The 19232-nt window shown below is 46.4% G+C and overlaps 1 protein-coding gene across 3 annotated transcripts; it reads left to right on the top strand.

The window, feature by feature from the left end:
- Positions 1-269: 269 nt before the first annotated feature.
- On the top strand, positions 270-18712 carry LOC306736124 (RNA-binding protein Musashi homolog 1-like). Of its 3 annotated transcripts, XM_079217724.1 has the most exons (12): positions 270-313; positions 872-956; positions 7895-7936; positions 8841-8933; positions 14630-14678; positions 15139-15221; positions 15748-15865; positions 16889-16969; positions 17168-17224; positions 18131-18196; positions 18315-18469; positions 18585-18712. In XM_079217724.1, exons 1-12 carry the CDS (start codon positions 279-281, stop codon positions 18624-18626), a joined length of 906 nt encoding a protein of 301 aa, XP_079073850.1. In that variant the 5' UTR covers positions 270-278; the 3' UTR covers positions 18627-18712. The 3 variants fall into 3 exon arrangements, with proteins under 3 accessions (XP_079073850.1, XP_079073852.1, XP_079073851.1); XM_079217726.1 differs by lacking the exon at positions 17168-17224; XM_079217725.1 differs by lacking the exon at positions 17168-17224 and having other exon boundaries at positions 18131-18232.
- The last annotated feature ends 520 nt before the right edge of the window (positions 18713-19232 follow it).

The raw sequence follows: 19232 nt of genomic DNA, 5'->3' as shown, positions 1-19232 counted from the left end.
GTCGTCTGCAAAGTGTAGCTTTGTGTTGGTGGTCCGCAGGGCCTTAATTATGGCCAGATAGCCCGTGCACGGTCTCTGAGGACCGGGAGGAGGGGGCGCGAACACAACGTGGTCCGCGCGACCCCATTGTCTGTCTCCGGCCGCCGGCTGCACGCGCAGCCCGCCGCGGGCCCGGGGGAAGAGTCTCATCCGGTGTGTGGGGGTTATTTCACCGTCTGTCTGTCTCCGCAGAGGGCTTGAAGGAGTACTTCTGTAAATTCGGCGAGGTGAAGGAGTGTATGGTGATGCGGGATCCCGTTACCAAGCGGTCGAGGTAAGAAGGAGGCGTGTGCGCGCCGCCGGCCTATCACCGAGGGCCTCGTGCGCTCCATGCTACTCCAAGATGTTGCATTCTGACTTGGCAGAGTTTACATTTATCTATCTATCTATCTATCTATCTATCTATCTATATATATATATATATATATATATATATATATATATATATATATATATATATATATATATATATAATATATATATATATATATATAATATATATATCCAGGGTCATGGGAAACCTGGAAAGGTCATGGAATTTTAAAATGGTTATTTCCAGGCCTGGAAAAGTCCTTGACAATAATAAAATCCCCAAAAGTTTAGTAAAAGTCATGTAAATGTGTTATATTCATGTGTTCATGAAGTTCATTTACGCTGAGTTTGAAATATTGAATATGCTTTTTAAAGAAATTTGTGTCATTTAAAGTTGACTGTATGCTTTGTATTCTCATTGTTAGTTTAAATACTACATTTTCTCACACTGAGGTTTCACACATGGACATGTTGTTTAGAGTCATGTGATCCGGTGTCTGACCCGTCTCTTGCTCCCCAGGGGGTTCGGGTTCGTGACGTACGCAGAGCAGGCCGGCGTGGAGAAAGTTCTGGCGCAAAACAGACACGAGCTGGACTCCAAAACGGTGAGTTTCCACCTTTTTTTTTCTGAGGAGCCGGAAGCTGCTCACGGCGACTTGTGTTGGGCAACTTTTCCACACTTTTTTTTTTATTCTCCCTCGGTGCATTTTTGCCTCCCACCGTGTGGCTTGTAAAGCTGAGCCCTCCCTCCCTCCCGCCCCCTCCTCCCCTCTGCTCATTTCCCCTACAAATCCTGGTTCAGGGCGCCAACATGAAAGCGTTCTTTCTTGGTCTTCATCACCATGGTTATCTGGGGGGACCTGAATAGGGGTAGGAGCCCCCCTGCATAAACCCCTTACAAGGTTTATGCAGAGACCCCTTAGAGGGTTTATGCATGCAGAGAGCTCGCAGGTTTTCTTTTATAGAAAATATCAGCAGCCGTTTTCTCTCAGAAGAAGAAGAAAAAACAAACTTTCGAGGGAAGGAAACAAGTCTGAGTCGAAGGTTTTTGTTTGAACAAACTTCTGTGATTTGACACGAGGATTCAAGCGTGGGGTTAAATGAAACCGACGAGTTGCCGGGTAGAGGTCGCGGGGTCGCTCGTGCTCGGCTACACAACGCAGTGCACCTTTACCCACGATATTCTGACCCGAGTCGGCGGCTCTGACTCCAACCGGCATGGGTGTGGATCCCTGCCGGTTGGAGTCAGAGCCGCCGACTCGGGTCAGAACATCGGTGAACTTGTCGTCTGTCTTGGTGGCGCAGGTTAGCTCTGGAAACGGTGGCCTGGGTGTGTCAGATTGTGGCCTCTCTCCGAAACCACACACACACACACACAATAGGATCATTTGAGAGTGAAAGTCGGCGGCACAGAAAGCCCAGGGGTGGAGAGGAGGGTGCAGCTGGTTTAGTTGTTGGAGCAAGCCTGTTGCTGGGGGTGACGCGAGCCACGGGAGACGCCGCACGGCCTGATGGGATTTATGTCTCCATAACAACTTCTGAGCTATTTTGCATCAACTTAAAGACACTCGGCTCGGTTGGGCAGCAGAGCTCTGACACACACACACACACACACAGATAATGTTTGTTACGTGTGTGTGTGTACGATTAGCGTTGTTATCTGTGTTTTTTGAATGTTTAGATTTATTTGCAGAGCTGGATCTTTTCTGCACAGTTGCTTGTGAGGTTTATTACAAAAATAAGTGTTGCTGCTCGTAATTTGTCTTTTTTCTTTTTTCTTCAGTAAGCTTGGGAGCAACTTGCTGTTACTCAGTGAGTCACATTACCTATTAAACCCCAGGTGAAGAGGTGTGTGCCATGTGAACGCTGGCTTGGTTGGCTTCAGCCGCCCTGTTATAAACCAAAATACAGCATAACAATAATAATGTGCAGCTTTGGTTGCTCAGGCTGTTGTGGCAGCAGTCTGTGGGGGAAGCACGCCGGGGCAACGTTTATCCACCCAGGCTGTGGTTGCCATTTTGTCCTTCCAGTTGTGGGAATAAAGAAGCTAGATTTCTGTCCAGCTCTCACCTCTATTGTTGAAGGCAGTAATAATGTTTTTTAATATATTGCATGTAGTCTAACTCTACGACAATACGTCAAACATCTCTGATTCAACAGAGAAACGGCTCATTCCTCAACAGCTCAACACGGCTTTGCTTTTGCTTATGAATAATTATGAATAAAGCCTTTTCAATAGTATTTTTTTTATTTTTTTTTATCAAAGCTTAGAGTCAACTGTGGGTCAAAGTCTGTGGCGTTGGAGCGAATATTTTTTAATAACATGCGTAGCTTTACGGGATCAGTGTCAAGCCTCTCTGTAACGTCTCCAACACCTGTCCCAGTTTAATTATTTCCCATATTTATTTATTTCCGTGCACTTTGTGTCTCCCTCACACCTGCAGAGACTCTGTAGTTTAGGGGATGACGGCTATTGTTTGATCAGCAGATGTGAGAAGGACATTCCTCCCTGGAATGAGGAAGAATATTCGATGCTCTGATTTTTCTTTCCCTTCTTTTTAAGCCGAGCCTTTTGTTTTTTCGCGAGGAAAAGACAAACGGCGAAGGCCTGAAACGGGAAGGAGGGAGAGAGAGAGAGAGAGAGAGAGAGAGAGAGAGGGAGGTGGACGTCACAGAGCAACTGTGTAAACTACGTCACCTGGAGCCACGGTTCATGGCCCGGTCAAGTGATGTACACATTTACAATATGGTTTCATCCTCCACTAGAAAGCACATCGGACATTAGAGTCGCTGTGGGAGGGGCCAGGAATTCAAATACAACAAATGAGAGGTGTGTATTGTTTTTAGAGCGAGGCTGTTGTTTCGGTCGCAGGTTAGACTTCCTGTCGGCCCGAGGGCGGCGCCGTCTCTGGACAGAGAAGAAGGGCACAACTGGTATTGGTTTTCTCGGGGAAGACGAAGAGGATAAGAACCGACATTCTCTGAAACGCCGATCAGCTACGGGGGATTTTAGCTTGTTTGTTGTTGGTATTTCTGGGGTGAGAGTGTTCAGCTCGTGGCAATTTGACATGAAATCTGGCACTTTTGTTCCCCAATGCGTGATGGATTTATTTGTGCACTTTTTGTTGTTGCTGTGCTTATGATAAATAAAGCAATTTGTTAAGCCGTGTTAACAGTACAGTAGATGATACTAATTTGTTCTTTTTGGAAGGGCCGTGTCCAAAATAACCCCAACAAAAATAAAGCAACATGCAGAAGATTCTTTTCTTTGATTTTGCTTCGGTTTAGACCCGGTAAACGTGTTGCAGTGGGTAGTAACTGGTCATCAGCACGCTGTTAATATGTTAATATATATATTTATATATATATATATATATATATATATACACCGTGGCGGCGTGTGCTACCGTTGGCTACCGGTCCAACACCTGACTGGTGGAGAGTTGAGCTCGCTCCCGACTGGAGATTAGCCGTTAGTGCTGACGTGGACAAAATCGGAGATGGGGGGGATGGAGAAGGTAGAGGCGAGAGAGGGAGGGAGGCCCGCTCCCATGCTGTAATTAGTATAGATCTGAAGAGCAGCTAATCCGATTGAGGGAAACAAACTGGATTGGCCGTCCGAGGTCCACGCTCGGGCCTCAGATCCGGCGATAAAGCCGAGGCCTGGTCTGACGGTGGATCCGGGTTCTCTCTCCGTTCTCCACCACACATGACCTGACGAGGCAGCCGGGTTACCGGGGTGGGGTTGTGGGAGGAAGGGGGGGGTCCTCATTAGTGAGCTTCGTTAACTAATTACTGTGCCATTGTTCGGCTGTGCAGATTGACCCCGCTGGCCTGCGCCCAAACCCCAGCCTCTCCCCCTGCGTGCATGCATTGACAAGCCAACTGCTTTTGTCTCCTCTTCTGTTTATGGCTTTTTGTTTAGCTTATATTGATTATATCGCCATAATGGGGCGGCCTGTGGTGCCTTTTTTGTTTGTTTTTTTGCGTGTATCAGTGGGGGGTGTTTGCCATTTTGTTGGCAGATCGGCCAATGAGGTCGGACGTCTACATGTGGCGGCGACGGCAATACACTTGTTGTCGGTGGAGGTGGATTAGTGTGTATGTGTGGATGCTTGCTTATTTAATTACATATATGCGTCACTTTGTGTACATGTATTGGTGTGTGTGTGTGTGTGTGTGTGTGTGTTGGGGAGGGTAGCACGGGAGCCCCAGTTCCTCGACGGGCCCATCTGTTTTGTACTCTTTGTCCTGTTAATTAATGAAATCAGAGGGGCTGCCTGCTGGGACGGCCCCGCCGCGCCGGACAGGCCCACTTTCTCATGGGCGGACTCTGTTTTCCAAATGAATGCCTGCTCTCTCTCCCCGTGCTCCCTCATGTTCACACTCATCTCTCTTTCCCTTCTCATCCACCCATTGATTTGACGTCCAATTTCTTTACATCTGTGTTTTCCAGTCTGTGCCCGTGGTGGACGTGCTGGGCCACGCGAGGTGACTATTGGTCGTAGATTAGTCTCGTCCTCCAAAGCTAAACCACTAAAAAAAACAATCATACCGTAGGCTCTGCCTTCACGACGCTACTTTAGATCGAGCGGAGGTTGGATGTCATGAACGCAGGATGTTAGTCAGACCATTTCAAGAGCACTCAGTCATAACTCTGAGGAGAGAGACTTTTCCTTTCTTTCTTCCTGCTAACGTTTAAACACCGATCACGAGCCGCTTCTCAAACGCCAAACCTCCGAAGAGATATTCCTGAGTGTTGCAAACGGTGACCTGGCTACGTCATTCTGCTTGTTTTGCTTTGTGGCCTATCTGTGTTCCTCCAGGCTGATAGACGCTTTAGTTTTCATTCATTACAGCCTTCCTTTTGAGTACAGCCAGATTTAGAAATTACATGTTAGATATATTCTGTTTTTTCGCTGAAGTGGAATGATTTGTTAACAGCATGGCATGACTGTAGCCGCAGTAGCACTACTACAGATATTAGGCCTAACCTAGTCTAGTTGGTAACCTTCTGTGTTTAGGATGTTTTTTAGGAGCTTATGATGATTTAAAAGCTTTGAAATAATGGTGTTTTGACAACATGTGAAATATGGGTCTGATCTTTCTCCACTGTTTGTGTCTTGTTAATGTGTTTCAATCACATTAGCAAGGATGTTGCATCAATGTGATGACGTCAGGTGTTTCATCTTCTGCATAAGCCAACAAATATATATATTTTTACTGTCTTTTAAACAGTAGTTTGTAGTACATCACTTTATACTGTATACATATTGTTTTTGATATAATCTACATCTACTGATCACTCACTCCGGACCCAGACATGTCTGTTCAATTGGGTAAAAAGCTGTTGTATGTTTGTATGCATTCGGCTCGTTGGAAACCGTTTTTTGGAAAATCTGATGTGCTGTAGACATGCAGACTGCAGCCGTGTGTCCGACGGGAGAGCCGGTTTCTGAGCGATGTCATTGCTCACAGTCTCTCAGTTCTGCACTTCACACCCAGACTGTTTTGTAAAGCAAGGAGGTGGAGAAAAATAAGTATTTGCAACTTATAAACACACCATTTAACCACGAATAGACCGTTGCCGCCTCTTGCAGAAGCCGTCTCCTGTGAGTCTGTCGGGTCGCTGCAGCTTCTCCTTTCTTTTGTTATCGCTTGGTGTGTTTCTGCCACGACGCGCGGCCTGGAAACAGCTGCACTCGACGTGTACTGCAAACCGGGAGACTTGCACTGTATAAAAATGGCTTCATCGGCTCTTTTGCTATCATCGTTTCTGATGAGGTCACCGCATGGGTAACAATGGGAGTGCGGAGCCACGCGTCTGTTTCTGTTGCGTTCGGCCGAGGAAGAAGCGCTGCTGCGTCGCCATTGGCCGCACCGCTGAGGCCGTTTTGCGTGTCCTTGTCACCTTCGTCTTTGTGCTCGGACCAGCTGGAGGTGACACCGCTCCTCTTGTCTTTGTGCCCCACTTCAAGGTGCAAAGACCTTCTGCAATCCCCTTCCAAGGGCGCTGCTGCAGCTGCATCTTAGTTACACGGCAGCGTTAAAGCCGAGCTACTTAAAGGTCCTCCAGGGATATTTGTGTCTGTAGATTTGTCATCAGAAGCCGGGAATCATCTCAGGAAAGAGATGAAAGGATTGTGAGAATATTGAATGAACACCCTTCTTGTGTTGTGTGTGTCGTTCACGTTAAAAGTACTTATTTCTGGCCGTTTGATAGGCTCTCTTTGAGTTGCCAATATCAATTCAATACCTCTGATAGCGGCCGTGTGAGACGCGAGGGCTTTCACTTCACACATCCAATTATCAGAACAAAGATGGAACTCTAAGACCATAATACACCACAAGGTCCTGTGACCTAAAATCATCTCTCTCGTCGGCTCGAGAATAACACGAGATTCCTCGCACATTTTAAAATGCCAGGCCAGGCTTTGCATATTTAGCATTATTAAAGGCCGGCTCGTTCAAAACTCATTTGCTTCTAATTTTATCTGTAACCTTGACCACAGCGGAGACATTCCACTTGGGAGAAATATGGATACAGTCAAAAACTGGCTAATCCAAAATGGAGGTTGTCTGGATTTTGTGAGATTTTACAAAGCACACATCCGTCTGAAGTGTATTGGGGATATGAAACGCTCATCTTGGTCGCCGGGCGGCGCCGTCTCGTTTGTGGCGGAGATGCATTTAGTTTGGTCTCGGCACAGTTTAGAGAATGCACATATTCACGTCTCTGTGTGTTTTGCTCCCTACGCCTGTTTGTTCGGCTGTTTTTGGGGCGCTTGCATAAACAAGGGTCTACTATACATGCGCTCAGATTAGCATTCGTTCTATTTGTGGACCTGCAGGCCTTCAGACGGGCTCAGACTCACAGGCTCTGTGTTGTAAGTCATTCTAGTTAGTTACCGGTGTGATAATTCATCGGCGCCCCGGAGCCAAATTCCGTTACCGTGATCACATGACCCGCTACTGGACAGCAGGTAGAGGCCTGTCTCTGCGCCAATAAACCTCAGCTTCTGTTCACTGGTGATCTATTGTTTAGACTTTTAAAACGGCAATGTTATAAATATGATTTTGAACTGAGTGCACTTTTTTATGACACAGTACTTTGGAGACAAACTAAAGAAATCATGTACATTTATTAATGCATCAGAATCAGGGAATCAGAACCATTTGTTCGCCAGGTATGTTTACACAAACAAGGATTTTTTCTTGGAGGAAGGCGCACAGCATTATTCATCAGAGGAGACGATCAACGACAACAACAGCGCAATAGATAGTACATTAAGTATAAAATAAAGTGCTCAGACAAACATGTTAAAGTGACATCTGTACAATATTCTCTTCCTTTGGTTTAGTAACAATGCGTTCTCGTTAATACTTTCTCACATGTTGTGTTTTAGTAACGCCAGATGAACAAAACAAACACACATTGCACATGTCACAGTCACATGTCTCTGAATGGGGACGTCGTTTCAAGAGCAGCGATGTTTTACCGTCTCCCTCCTTTTTAAAATCTCCCCTCATCTCTCCCCCACAGATCGACCCGAAGGTGGCGTTCCCCCGCCGCGCTCAGCCGAAGGTGAGTGCGCCCCGAAAGGGTTAACGAGCGAAGACGAGTAGTGATGATGTCATGATGTGTCGCCGCTCATCACTCAGCGCCGGTTGGCTGGGATTAGAGTCAGACCGCTGACCTGCGATGAGCGGCAATCCACTTGTCCACTGACACCGTGACCCCGTGACCTGACCCCGCCCAGCAGCAGCCAACACACACACACACACACACACACACACACACACACACACACACACACACACACACACACACACACACCAGGGTTCTTACGGTCGTGGAATTTTAAAAATAGTTATTTCAAGGCCTGGAAAAGTCCTTGGAAGAAAAAAAATCCCAATAGTTTAGTAAAAGTCATGTAAATGTGTTATATTCATGTGTTCATGACGTTCATGACGTTCATTTACGCTGAGTTTGGAATAATGAATATGCTTTTAAAAGAAAGACTCAAAATATAAGCAGGCATACATACAGGCATCTATATAAATGTTTATTCTTTTAATCAAACTATTGTCTCATTCATTTGAGTCATTTAAGGTTTACTGTATGCTTTGTGTTCTCATTGTTAGTTTAAATACTACATTTACTCACTTTTTACTGTTTACACCCAGATTTTACAACATGTTTGTAATGGAAATTTGGTCTTAAGTCATGGAAAAGTCATGGAATCCATTGGTCAAGATGTGTGTGAACCCTGTCTCTCTCACACACACACACACACACACACACACACAGTAGTCACCTGTACGCCCCGCAGCCTGAAATGTAGCCGCCCTTAAACTGAAGTGAATTAGGTGGAACGCCCCAAAGAGCTTTCAGAGACCAAACACACCGTTTCTTTATCGGCAGCATCTGCCCCCTCACTAATGTGATTAGTGGTAAACGATGCCTTCTCCGTCCTCCGTGTTTCTAGCTGGTGACCCGGACAAAGAAGATCTTTGTGGGAGGACTGTCGGTCAATACCACCATCGAAGATGTGAAGCATTACTTCGACCAGTTTGGAAAGGTAACACTGGCACGAATCTGGCATCCTGCCACATCAACAACCCTGAGCAATGTGTTCGAAATGTATTATAAAGTCATTAGAATGATTTTGCATTGGTTTTGGTCAGTTAGCATTTGTGCTACGATTAGCTGTGAGCTATTTTAAATGTTTATCCATCACTATGAGCTCGTGTCCAATGCGTCAACAGGAGGCTACTTTGAGCTAACGCTACATGCAACACACTCTTAGGCGCAGCGTGTGGCGTTCAGGTGCAAAGCCGATTCCACATGTTGTCGTGTTAAAAGAAAGAATTAAAGCGAAAAATCTATTTGATCAAATTGCTTAAGCTACAATCTCTGCACCTGCTGACGGGGAGCAGCAGAAGTAGCCACTGGGGTCCCGGCGCTGCAGCCCTGCTTGGGACCCAGCGCTCTAATGGACTGTGCACCTTTGATGGATTATATTCATCTGTTGGCCCGATCCCTTTGATATCTCTCGGCTTTTGAAAAGCTTGTTTTGCTCCTTTTGGTTCCACTCTTTTTATTTGATCGAGGCACAGGGAAAAAGTGCAAAAAAGGGCGCCGACTGTCAGAGAACAAGCTGCGAACATTTAGGGGGACTGGAGAGAAAGAAGGGACTAAACACTAAGAGGAAGGAGATGAAATGCTCTGGTCCTTGAGGATCTTCTCTGCCAGCTGCAGCACTAGTTAGTTTGTTAGTTTATCTCTTTTGTTCGCTGCTTTGCTCTTTTACAATCACATCTTGGTTTCTGGGGGCTCTTCATTTGTCCTGCGCCGCTCCTCCGTTGAATGAAATCTGGTGAAAGGCAAACATGCTGTGGAGACAGATGAGTGGCCGGGGAGAGGGAGGCAGCCAGAGGAGGGGAAGAGAAGAGGGGGGAATGAAAGGGAAGAAGCAAACCCCCCGCGGAGAGAGGGAGGGAGGGAGGGAGGGAGGGGTGGAAGGGCAGAGAGGAGCAGGAATGTTGAGATAGAGGAGAGGAAAAGTGAAAACACACCAACCTGATGGGCCACAAATGTATCAAAGTGTTGCTCACGCTGAACCTGGCTACTTCTGGTGTGTGTGTGTGTGTGTGTGTGTGTGGACTTCTGTGCCTCTTCAGCGTGAACTAATCAGATGCAACAGCTGCTCCTGTGACCCCTCCCCCATCTTAGCCCAAACCACTACCTAGGACATCCCACACACACACACCATGCTCCGGTCCCTCTATGCTTGTTGCCGTGGTGACCTGCTTTCGGCCATTGTCCTGCTGTAATCCAGTGGGGTGTTTTTTCTTTTTTGTTTCCTTGGGGGGGAAAAGAATTGTCTAAGACTGTGTGTTTCAACCTTTTTTTGAGCCGTTCGGGCACATTTTCTACAATAAAAGAATCCAGCGGCACACCAACAACCAAAAAAAGTTACAAAATGTCACATTGTAGCATAACACAGCAGATATGGTAGCTAATCACTGCGCTACCAACTGGCAGGGAAGAGTATTTAACTGAACTAAATAATATTTTTTGAGACCGATTGAAGTGAAATTGGAGATCGCCAGGTGTGCCGCGCTCTAAGAAGTGTGCATTTGCATGAATGGAAAGAAGGGTGTGTGCACGAGAGCGTTACAGTGGAAGTGTGTGTTCCTGCTGCTGGTGTGTGAGCAGGAACACGGTCTGAACATGGCTTCAGATGGATCGGAGGAAACCAGCAGCTCGTGTCTGGTTGTGCTTCCTCTGACTCACGTTTGAGGAATCACCATATTTCAGATTCACATCTTCCCAAAACCCCGGGTCCTGGTGGGCCTGGATGGAGTCCTCGTAAAAGGTGCGCCCCATGTGTCGTGTTTGCCTGCCTTGTGTTTTTGATAAAATGGCAGCTCTCGTGTCTAAGACAACACGGCCTCCTCCGCAGGATGAGGGAACATTCGGACGGCTTGGACACGTGAGACCAAAGCCGTATCGCGGACAGCGCCGATCCCACAGCGCATTCCTGCCGGGCGGGAGCTATTCCTTGTTTATTATCTGAGCCTGGTTTACAAGCTCGCAGGTTAGGATGCAGTGGGACTCCGAGTCCTGTTTATTTTCATACCGCGGCACCGCCTCGCAGAAGGAAAACACAGAATGCACTGTGCGTTCGCTGCGGCGCTTTGATACTCGCCGTGGTTTATTTTCCGGAGGATAGTTCTGAAGGCGCACCTACGCAAACTTTCACGAGGCTGAGGCGCTGCTCGGGAGGAACCCGCAGGTGCTTTAGTCCAACATATGAGAGTGTAAAAGTCTTCGGGGCGATAGGACTGCAGCGTGCCGGCAGCCATGTTTGAGGGGTGAAAGCACCTCCCTTGTTTTGGGAGTGTGTTTTTTCACAGGTAATCAGGCATGCAGTTAGCCAGTGTGATGATTAGCGTTTCAGCTATGTGCAACCCAAAGGTTGCATGTGTGATTCTTTTGTTTATCCCGCATTCCTAAAAGTACCTTCTGTGAAAACTATTTAAAATCCCTCTTCTGAAATCGACGGGTCAGAGCAGCGAGCAAAAAGGAAGGAGCGGATAAGATGAAAAATGCAGCGTTGGGACCGGGGCAGACGGGAAAAGTTGGACTCCACTCACCCATGTGAGCCGGCGATTAGGAGGCTTGACTGAACACTTTGTCTGCTGGCCTGTTTAGAGAGCGGTGGCTGGAGAGAGAGGGGGAGAGAGAGAATGAAAGAGGGAGATGTGAGGAGACAGAAGGGGGAAGAGGGAAAAAAATGTGAATGCCACCTTTCATAATCTGGCAGAAAAGTGTAATGAACTTGTCAGCGAACGCTTGTTCTTTCAGACAAAAGCTGCACGCTTCACTAAAAGCTGGATATGTGTCACGCTGACCCTCGCGTACGATCGCGGCCGACCCAGAATGTCACAACAGGAATATGACCTTAACTCTTTTAGCGACTAGTTAGCGACCGAGCCGCCGATCTCAGACCCCCGCGGCTTTGCGATCAGATTGTCTTACGGCGCCCCGGTGCCGCGGACATCGGAGAGCGTCCTCTTCTCAGCTTTGTGGAGGGCGAGCAGGCCGGCGTGCGGCCTGCTCGCCCTCCACAAAGCTGAGAAGAGGACGCTCGGCCGCATTAGCGCGGGGTCTTTGCTCTCTGGCTGCAGAGATGTGGTCCAAAAGCTCCCCGGACCGTCGGCCATCTCTTCCCGGATAGATGCTAATGCTGGATGGATGCTAATGCTAACGGAGGGAGGCTGTGCTGTAACTCTACTCTTATGATAACATGTCGGCTCGCAGCTGTCTACTTACTGTCCTGCTCTCTGCTGTGTCATTGAGTTTGGACGACCGGAAGGGTGGAAGGCAGGAGGAGGGGGAGGAGGGGAGGGGGGGGGGAGGAGGAGAGAGGGGGAGAGAGGGAGGAGAGAGGAGGAGAGAGGAGGAGGAGGAGGAGAGAGGGGGGGAGGAGGAGAGAGGGGGAGAGAGGGAGGAGAGAGGGGGAGGAGGAGGAGAGAGGAGAGAGGGGGGGGAGGAAGAGAGGGGGGAGGAGGAGGAAGAGGAGGAGGAGGGGGGGGGTAAAAACTGAATGAAGGACAGAGGGAGGAAGGGGGGGGGGGGTATGGTGTGTGCGTGTCTCTCTCTGTGTCTGTGTGCGTGTATGTGTGTGTGTCTGTTTGTGTGTGTGTGTGTGTGTGTATGTGTCTGTCTATGTGTGTGTGTGTGTGTGTATGTGTCTGTCTATGTGTGTGTGCGTGTGTCTCTCTATGCCTGTGTGTGTGTGTCTGTTTTTGTGTATGTGTGTGTGCATGTGTCTGTCTGTGTGTGTGTGTTTTTGTGTGTGTGTGTGTGTGTATGTCTGTGTGTGTGTGTGTGTTTTTGTGTGTGTGTGTATGTGTCTGTCTGTGTGTGTGTGTGTGTGTGTGTATTTGTGTGTGTGTGTATTTGTGTGTGTGTGTGTGTATGTGTGTGTGCATGTGTCTGTCTGTGTGTGTGTGTTTTTGTGTGTGTGTGTGTGTATGTGTCTGTCTGTGTGTGTGTGTGTGTGTGTGTGTGTGTTTTTGTGTGTGTGTGTGTATGTGTCTGTCTGTGTGTGTGTGTGTGTGTGTATTTGTGTGTGTGTGTATGTGTGTGTGCATGTGTCTGTCTGTGTGTGTGTGTTTGTGTGTGTGTGTGTGTGTGTGTGTATGTGTCTGTCTGTGTGTGTGTGTTTTTGTGTGTGTGTGTGTATGTGTCTGTCTGTGTGTGTGTGTGTTTTTGTGTGTGTGTGTGTATGTGTCTGTCTGTGTGTGTGTGTCTGTTTTTGTGTGTGTGTATGTGTGTGTGACTCTCTGTGTCTGTGTTTCAGTTTTTGTGTGTGTGTTTTTGTGTGTGTGTGTCTGTTTGTGTGTCAGTTTTTGTGTGTGTGTGTGTGTGTGTGTGTATGTGTGTGTGACTCTGTGTCTGTGTGTGTGTGTGTGTGTCTGTTTGTGTGTCAGTTTTTGTGTGTGTGTGCGCGTGTGTGTCTTGTGTGTGTGTCACAAGGAGCAGCGTTTAAGGGTCATGGAGGTCGCAGCCTCCTTCCTCCTCCAGAACAGCTTAAATGGTTCCATCTCTCCGTTGAGGCCGGTGTGTTCCTGGTCTCAAAGTAAAGGTTAGAAATCCGGTGCCTGGTCGCCCGGCGGCCTCCGGCTCTCACGTTACACCAGTTTGAGTTTCAGCGCCTGCTGCCTCATGAAAATAGCCGTGTAGTCATCCGGCTCACGGAGGAAGATTGTTGTGTGAATGTCGTCGCCTTACTTAAAAAATAAAAAATGTCCGGTACAAACGTCAGAAAACACAGCGAGAGCTGTGTTTTCTGACGTTTGTACCGGACATTTTTTACTTCTCGCTCTGTCTCTCTCTCTCCTAACTTTCCTGCTTGTGAAGGACAAGTGAGGGAGGGAGGGAGGAGAGAGGGTGGAAGGGAGGAGGAGGAGGAGGAGGAGGAATATGAATAGGCAGTGGAGTGAGTGCAAAAAAGAAAGTGGAGGGAGAAGAAGAATGAAAGCAGAGCGTGTTGACAAAGACACTAGTTCACTTTGTTCTATTTGCTCTGATCCAAAATGTTCATTTATCACAACACTTCACCTGCTATGATTCTTCCCTCTTCTCCTCCTCTCCTCCATGCGTTCTCTCCCTCCTCTACTTTTCTCCTTCCCCTCCATTCTTTTCATTGAAATGAGTTAGCGAGGGAGGTGGGGGAAGGCAGGGAGGAGGGGGGGGGGGGGAGTTTTTCTAATTGAAATTCTTTTCAGGGTCTCCATGGGAATAGTAAAGTTTGTTGAGAGGGAAAGAAAGACAGCAAGGGTGAACAAATGAAGGGAGAGAGAGAGGGAGGGAGGGAGGGAGGGAGAGCAGGACAGAGACGGAGCAAAGAATGGGAAAGAATTTCCTCCAGCGCCTCGAACGGGAAACATTCACTTATTCTTCACCTTGATAGATTGTATTTCATTTTATTTTTATACAGCCCCTCCCTCCCTCCTTCCCTCCCATCTCCATCGCTCTCCTCCTTTCTCTCCCTCTCATTCTTTCTCTTTTCTTTCCTCCTTTGTCACCTGTCACCCCTCCCTCCCTCTCCACCCTCTCCATCTGTTTTCCCCTCTTACTCCAGTGCTAAAGAGGGACAATGGCACCCCATGCTGTGTAATGGTGTGTGTGTGTGTGTGTGTGTGTGTGTGTGTGTGCGTTAATATATCGAAGCTCATCTGTTCTTTGCTTTCGTTGTCACAGGTCGATGATGCCATGCTTATGTTTGACAAAACAACCAACAGACACAGAGGTACGTACGCAGAGTTATCACACACACACACACACACACACACACACATTATGTTAATGTGTCCACACGTTAATGGGGACTCATACAAGCGTGTCCTCGTAAATGAAAGGAGACGCAGCGGGGTGGAGTCACTCGCTGAACTTCCACAAAAATAAAAATGCAGATTTATTTCCTCAAACGAAGTGGGAAGGCGAGAGAAGGCGAAGCGGCTCCGTCCTCTCGGAGGTCAGCGGGTTCACTCTGGACTTCACGGGACGGGTGGAGGAAAAAGAGTCGGGTGGAGCGAGAGACATTGACGCTCTTCGACCAATCATCACGCTCAATCTGGGCCACGCCCCTTAACAGCTCCTCCTTGATTGACAGGCGCCTTGATGTCTTTTAGCTTTGTGTTGGAAACGGCTTTTGACGTGTTTATGCCACTTTTTAACTGAGTCTGTTTGTGTTTGTTCGTGTCTTCCAGGCTTCGGCTTCGTCACCTTTGAGAACGAAGACGTCGTGGAGAAAGTGTGTGAGATCCACTTCCACGAGATCAACAACAAAATGGTACGCATGTCAGCAGCAACACGTATGCAGGGTTCTTACGGTCATGGCGTTTTAAAATGGTTATGTCCAGGCCTGGAAAAGTCCTTGAAAAAAATAATATCCCAAAAGTTTAGTAAAAGTCATGTAAATGTGTTATATTCATGTGTTCATTTACGCTGAGTTTGAAATAATTAATTTGAAAAGAAAGACTCAAAATATAAGCAGGCATACATACAGGCATCTATATAAATGTTTATTCTTTTAATCAAACTATTGTCTCATTCATTTGAGTCATTTAAGGTTTACTGTATGCTTTGTATTCTATTGTTAGTTTAAATACTACATTTACTCACTTTTTACTGTTTACACCCAGACTTCACTAAATGTTTGTCATGGACATTTGGTTTAAAGTCATGGAAAAGTCATATTGAGCATCTTCTACTTCGGGGTGTGTTGGATTTGTGTGAGCTGCTCTTTAATCTTCTGCCATTTGTGATTAATTTGTGATTATAATTAATAATAAACGCTGGTCACTCCTGTTACTTAGGTGGAGTGCAAGAAAGCCCAGCCCAAGGAAGTGATGACGCCGACGGGTTCAGCCAGAGGCCGCTCCCGGGTGATGCCCTATGGGATGGATGCCTTCATGCTGGGCATCGGCATGCTGGGTAAGATTCAATATCAGATATATATATATATATATATACGTATTGCAAATACATTGAAGTACAGAAGCTCAACACAACATACACATCGACATTAGTGGGTAGTTTGAGCACAAATATGTCTTCATGTAATGTCACAGTTAGTTATGTATTTAACTGTTTAATTAAAGGATAGTTTGGGTTATTTCTCATTTTCATTGGTCAAAATATAGGCCGGTTTCAGGCTGTAAGAGAAATGAGTTGTTGGCTATACATTTAATGTAAATCTAGTCCAGTTTTGTGCTTTTTTATTTGATGCTGCAATATAAAACTGAACGCCTGCCGTGTTCAGGATGTCCTCTGTTCCTCCTTCAATTCTGTATTTCTTTACTTCACCCGTTAAATGTCAAGGAAAAGAAAATGCAGTTCACTTGAACTAAAATTGTTTTTTTAATTGTGCTGATATGAATATGTGAGCTGACGTCTACGTGCTCATCTCCAGTGGATAAAACTACCATCTACGATGTAAAAAATTAGAGGTCACAGACTGAAGGTCGACCGAGCTCTACACACTGGGAAATATGGTTTGAAAGCATCCTCATTGAGAAAAACAAACCGTCATTCGTGGGTGTTTGGCTCCCTCTACTGGCATTAGGTGGTAACTCATTGATCCAGAGAATCTCTATAAACTCAGAATACTCACCGGCTGGTTTAAAAGAACCCAGAAAGAGAGAGACACCTACACACCTGAATCTCAAGTATGCATTCCTAATAACGGCTGCGTATAAATAACCTGGTCTAATGTATACAGTATATAGTAACGATTATGTGACATCATAGAAGGAAATAGCTGATGGGAGGCGGGTCATCAAACAGGAAAAGCTCTGGTAGCACACGCAACGTGATTGGCTGCACAGGTTCATGATGAAAATCCTCTTACAAGTAGGCAAGTTCTTGAGGTCAGACAAGTCAAAACCTCCTTAAAGTTTGTGTCTTCATGTCTTCATGGCTCTTTATTCAGCGAGTTAATTATGTTTTATTTAACAGGCTACCCAGGGTTCCAGACTACTACCTACACCAGCCGCAGTTACTCTGGGATTGCACCTGGTTACACTTATCAATTCCCAGGTAAGTTAGCATTCACATTTCTTGCACTCTTTGTGTGTCTTGAGACGTTTATAAGATACAGGCTGTAGCGTGCGCACTTAAAGCCATCTTAACTCGTTATTTCATTCATCCTCACAGTAGATGTTTAACTGTCTGAGCGTCCATGATGGCGTTGTGCTGCATGGTGACTGACCTTTACTCGACCTTCTCTGTTTCTAGAATTCCATTTAGAGAGGACCCCGCTCATGACATCTTCCCACCCCGCTGAGCTGGCAGGTCAGTGCTCCTCTTCCTCCAAGAAAGAAAAAACAAGCATTTTAGGATTGAGTAGTCAAATGAAATGGCTGCCAAGAAGAGGGTTTAAATTTAGATTTAGATCAAGTTTAAATTTCATGTCAACTGACAAAGCCTTTGATGAAAACAGTCAGCGTGTTAATAACCGAGGTGATAAGAGGGAACAAGGGAAAACAAGCTCTGTAACTTCCTGCCATTAATTCCAGTCAAGTGTTTTTTCAGCGGTTTTCTAAAATGCATCTTTAGAAACGCTTCAAAAGATCCTTTAAAATGACTTTCTGTCTGAATCCTGTGGCAGTAGCAAAGTGCCACTAAGAGTCGACCGAAAAGGTTTCTAGCAAAGAAAAATGTGTTTAGAATAATCATTTGAATTAAGTATTAAAATACAATTGTTTTAAAAATAAATTACATTCAAATAATACAAAAAAGTGTATTAAAACCCCAAATAAGTCAATCTTAAGCCTAACTGTATATTATATTTAATTAATTAAGGTACAATTGAAATGAAACATCTAATTCAATTAGATCTAAATGATCACTTTGATTACCATGAACAGGTCTTCACTGCCTCCAACTTCTCATGATTCATCCAGTTAGGATCTGCTTCCAGCCGGAGGACGAGCACACTGCCATCTACTGGCTCAGAGTTGTACTTCTCCTCATCATGATGTTGATTTTGTTCCTTATTTAAAACACACAGCGTCAGATTGTATTGGCCGCTGTGGTTTTGATCCGTAGCGCGCTGCACCAGCTGGATTTAAATCGGACGGCAGATGTTTGCACAGCTGTCAAGTGGACCGACAGCGAGCTGTAGATGGTGACTCGTGATCTGATGTGAGCGCCGTCCTCAATGATGATGCAATAACCTGGTTTGTTTGTAACCCTCAGCCATTCCCCTGACTGCCTACGGACCAATGGCAGCAGCCGCTGCAGCCGCAGTAGCTAGAGGTATGTGTGTGTGTACATGGTCCTGCTTGGACAAATACAAGAGTATTTTTAGACGTGTGTGTGTGTGTGTGTGTGTGTGAAGCCCTCTTATGCTGAAGCCTGACTCGTCTCCGCCGTCTCTCAGGCTCCACCCCTTCACGCACAGCTGGTTTCCTGAACACCAGCAGCCCTGGACCAATGGCTGAACTGTATGCCGCAGCCAACCAGGACTCAGGAGTCGGCAGCTACATGAGCGCCGCTAGCCCCTCCCCCAACGCAGGGTTTGGTCACGGTCTAGGGGTAGGTCATGTGCTCCCCCCCAAAGTGCACACACACACTTCAGTACTCGCTCGGCTGCACGTATTATTCACAAATGTAATAGAAAGTGTACCCTCTCATGTCCGTGTATCCCCAGGGCCCGCTGATTGCTACTGCATTCACTAACGGCTACCACTGAGACGACAGGTCACTGAAGCTGGGAGGGGCCTCTCTTCTGCTGACGAGCCAATCAAAACGCTGGCTGCCCTCCGATGGCACAACCCGATTGGCCGGCCACAGGCTCTACCGGCTCCCTGTGGCTCCACCCACCGACTGAATATCTTTTTTTGAAATCCTGAACTCTGTTTTTGCTGTACTAATCTCACTTCAACATAACGTCCCCCGTCTCTCCTCTTTTGTCCTCATGTAGTGTTATAACTAGACCCCGCCCCCCTTTTGTTATCCATTATTTTTCTTTTGAAGCTGAGAAAAGAAAACTGAAAAGAAGAAGAAAAAAAAAAATCTCTGAGGACCGGTTGTCATCTTTGTCAACAAAGCCGCAGAGGACCATTGTACGTTTTTACTTTTTTTTTTTTTTAAATATGATTTTATTTCAATGTGATATGTCGTTTCATCATGAAATCCTCCGAAGCCGTTACTGATGTGAAGCGAGAGAAGAAGCCGAGCGACGACAGGGTGTTTGTCCGACGACCGTTTTTAAACAAAGGAAGAACAAAATCCAACAAAGTCCTCTTTTTAACTCGAGCATCGCGGAAACGTGGGAGAAAAAAACAAACCTAAAATG

Source organism: Taurulus bubalis (assembly GCF_910589615.1).
Source record: "Taurulus bubalis genome assembly, chromosome: 5".
NCBI lineage: Eukaryota > Metazoa > Chordata > Actinopteri > Perciformes > Cottidae > Taurulus > Taurulus bubalis.
Note: the sequence above shows the minus strand (reverse complement) of the source record. Positions and strands in the feature narration are given on the sequence as shown.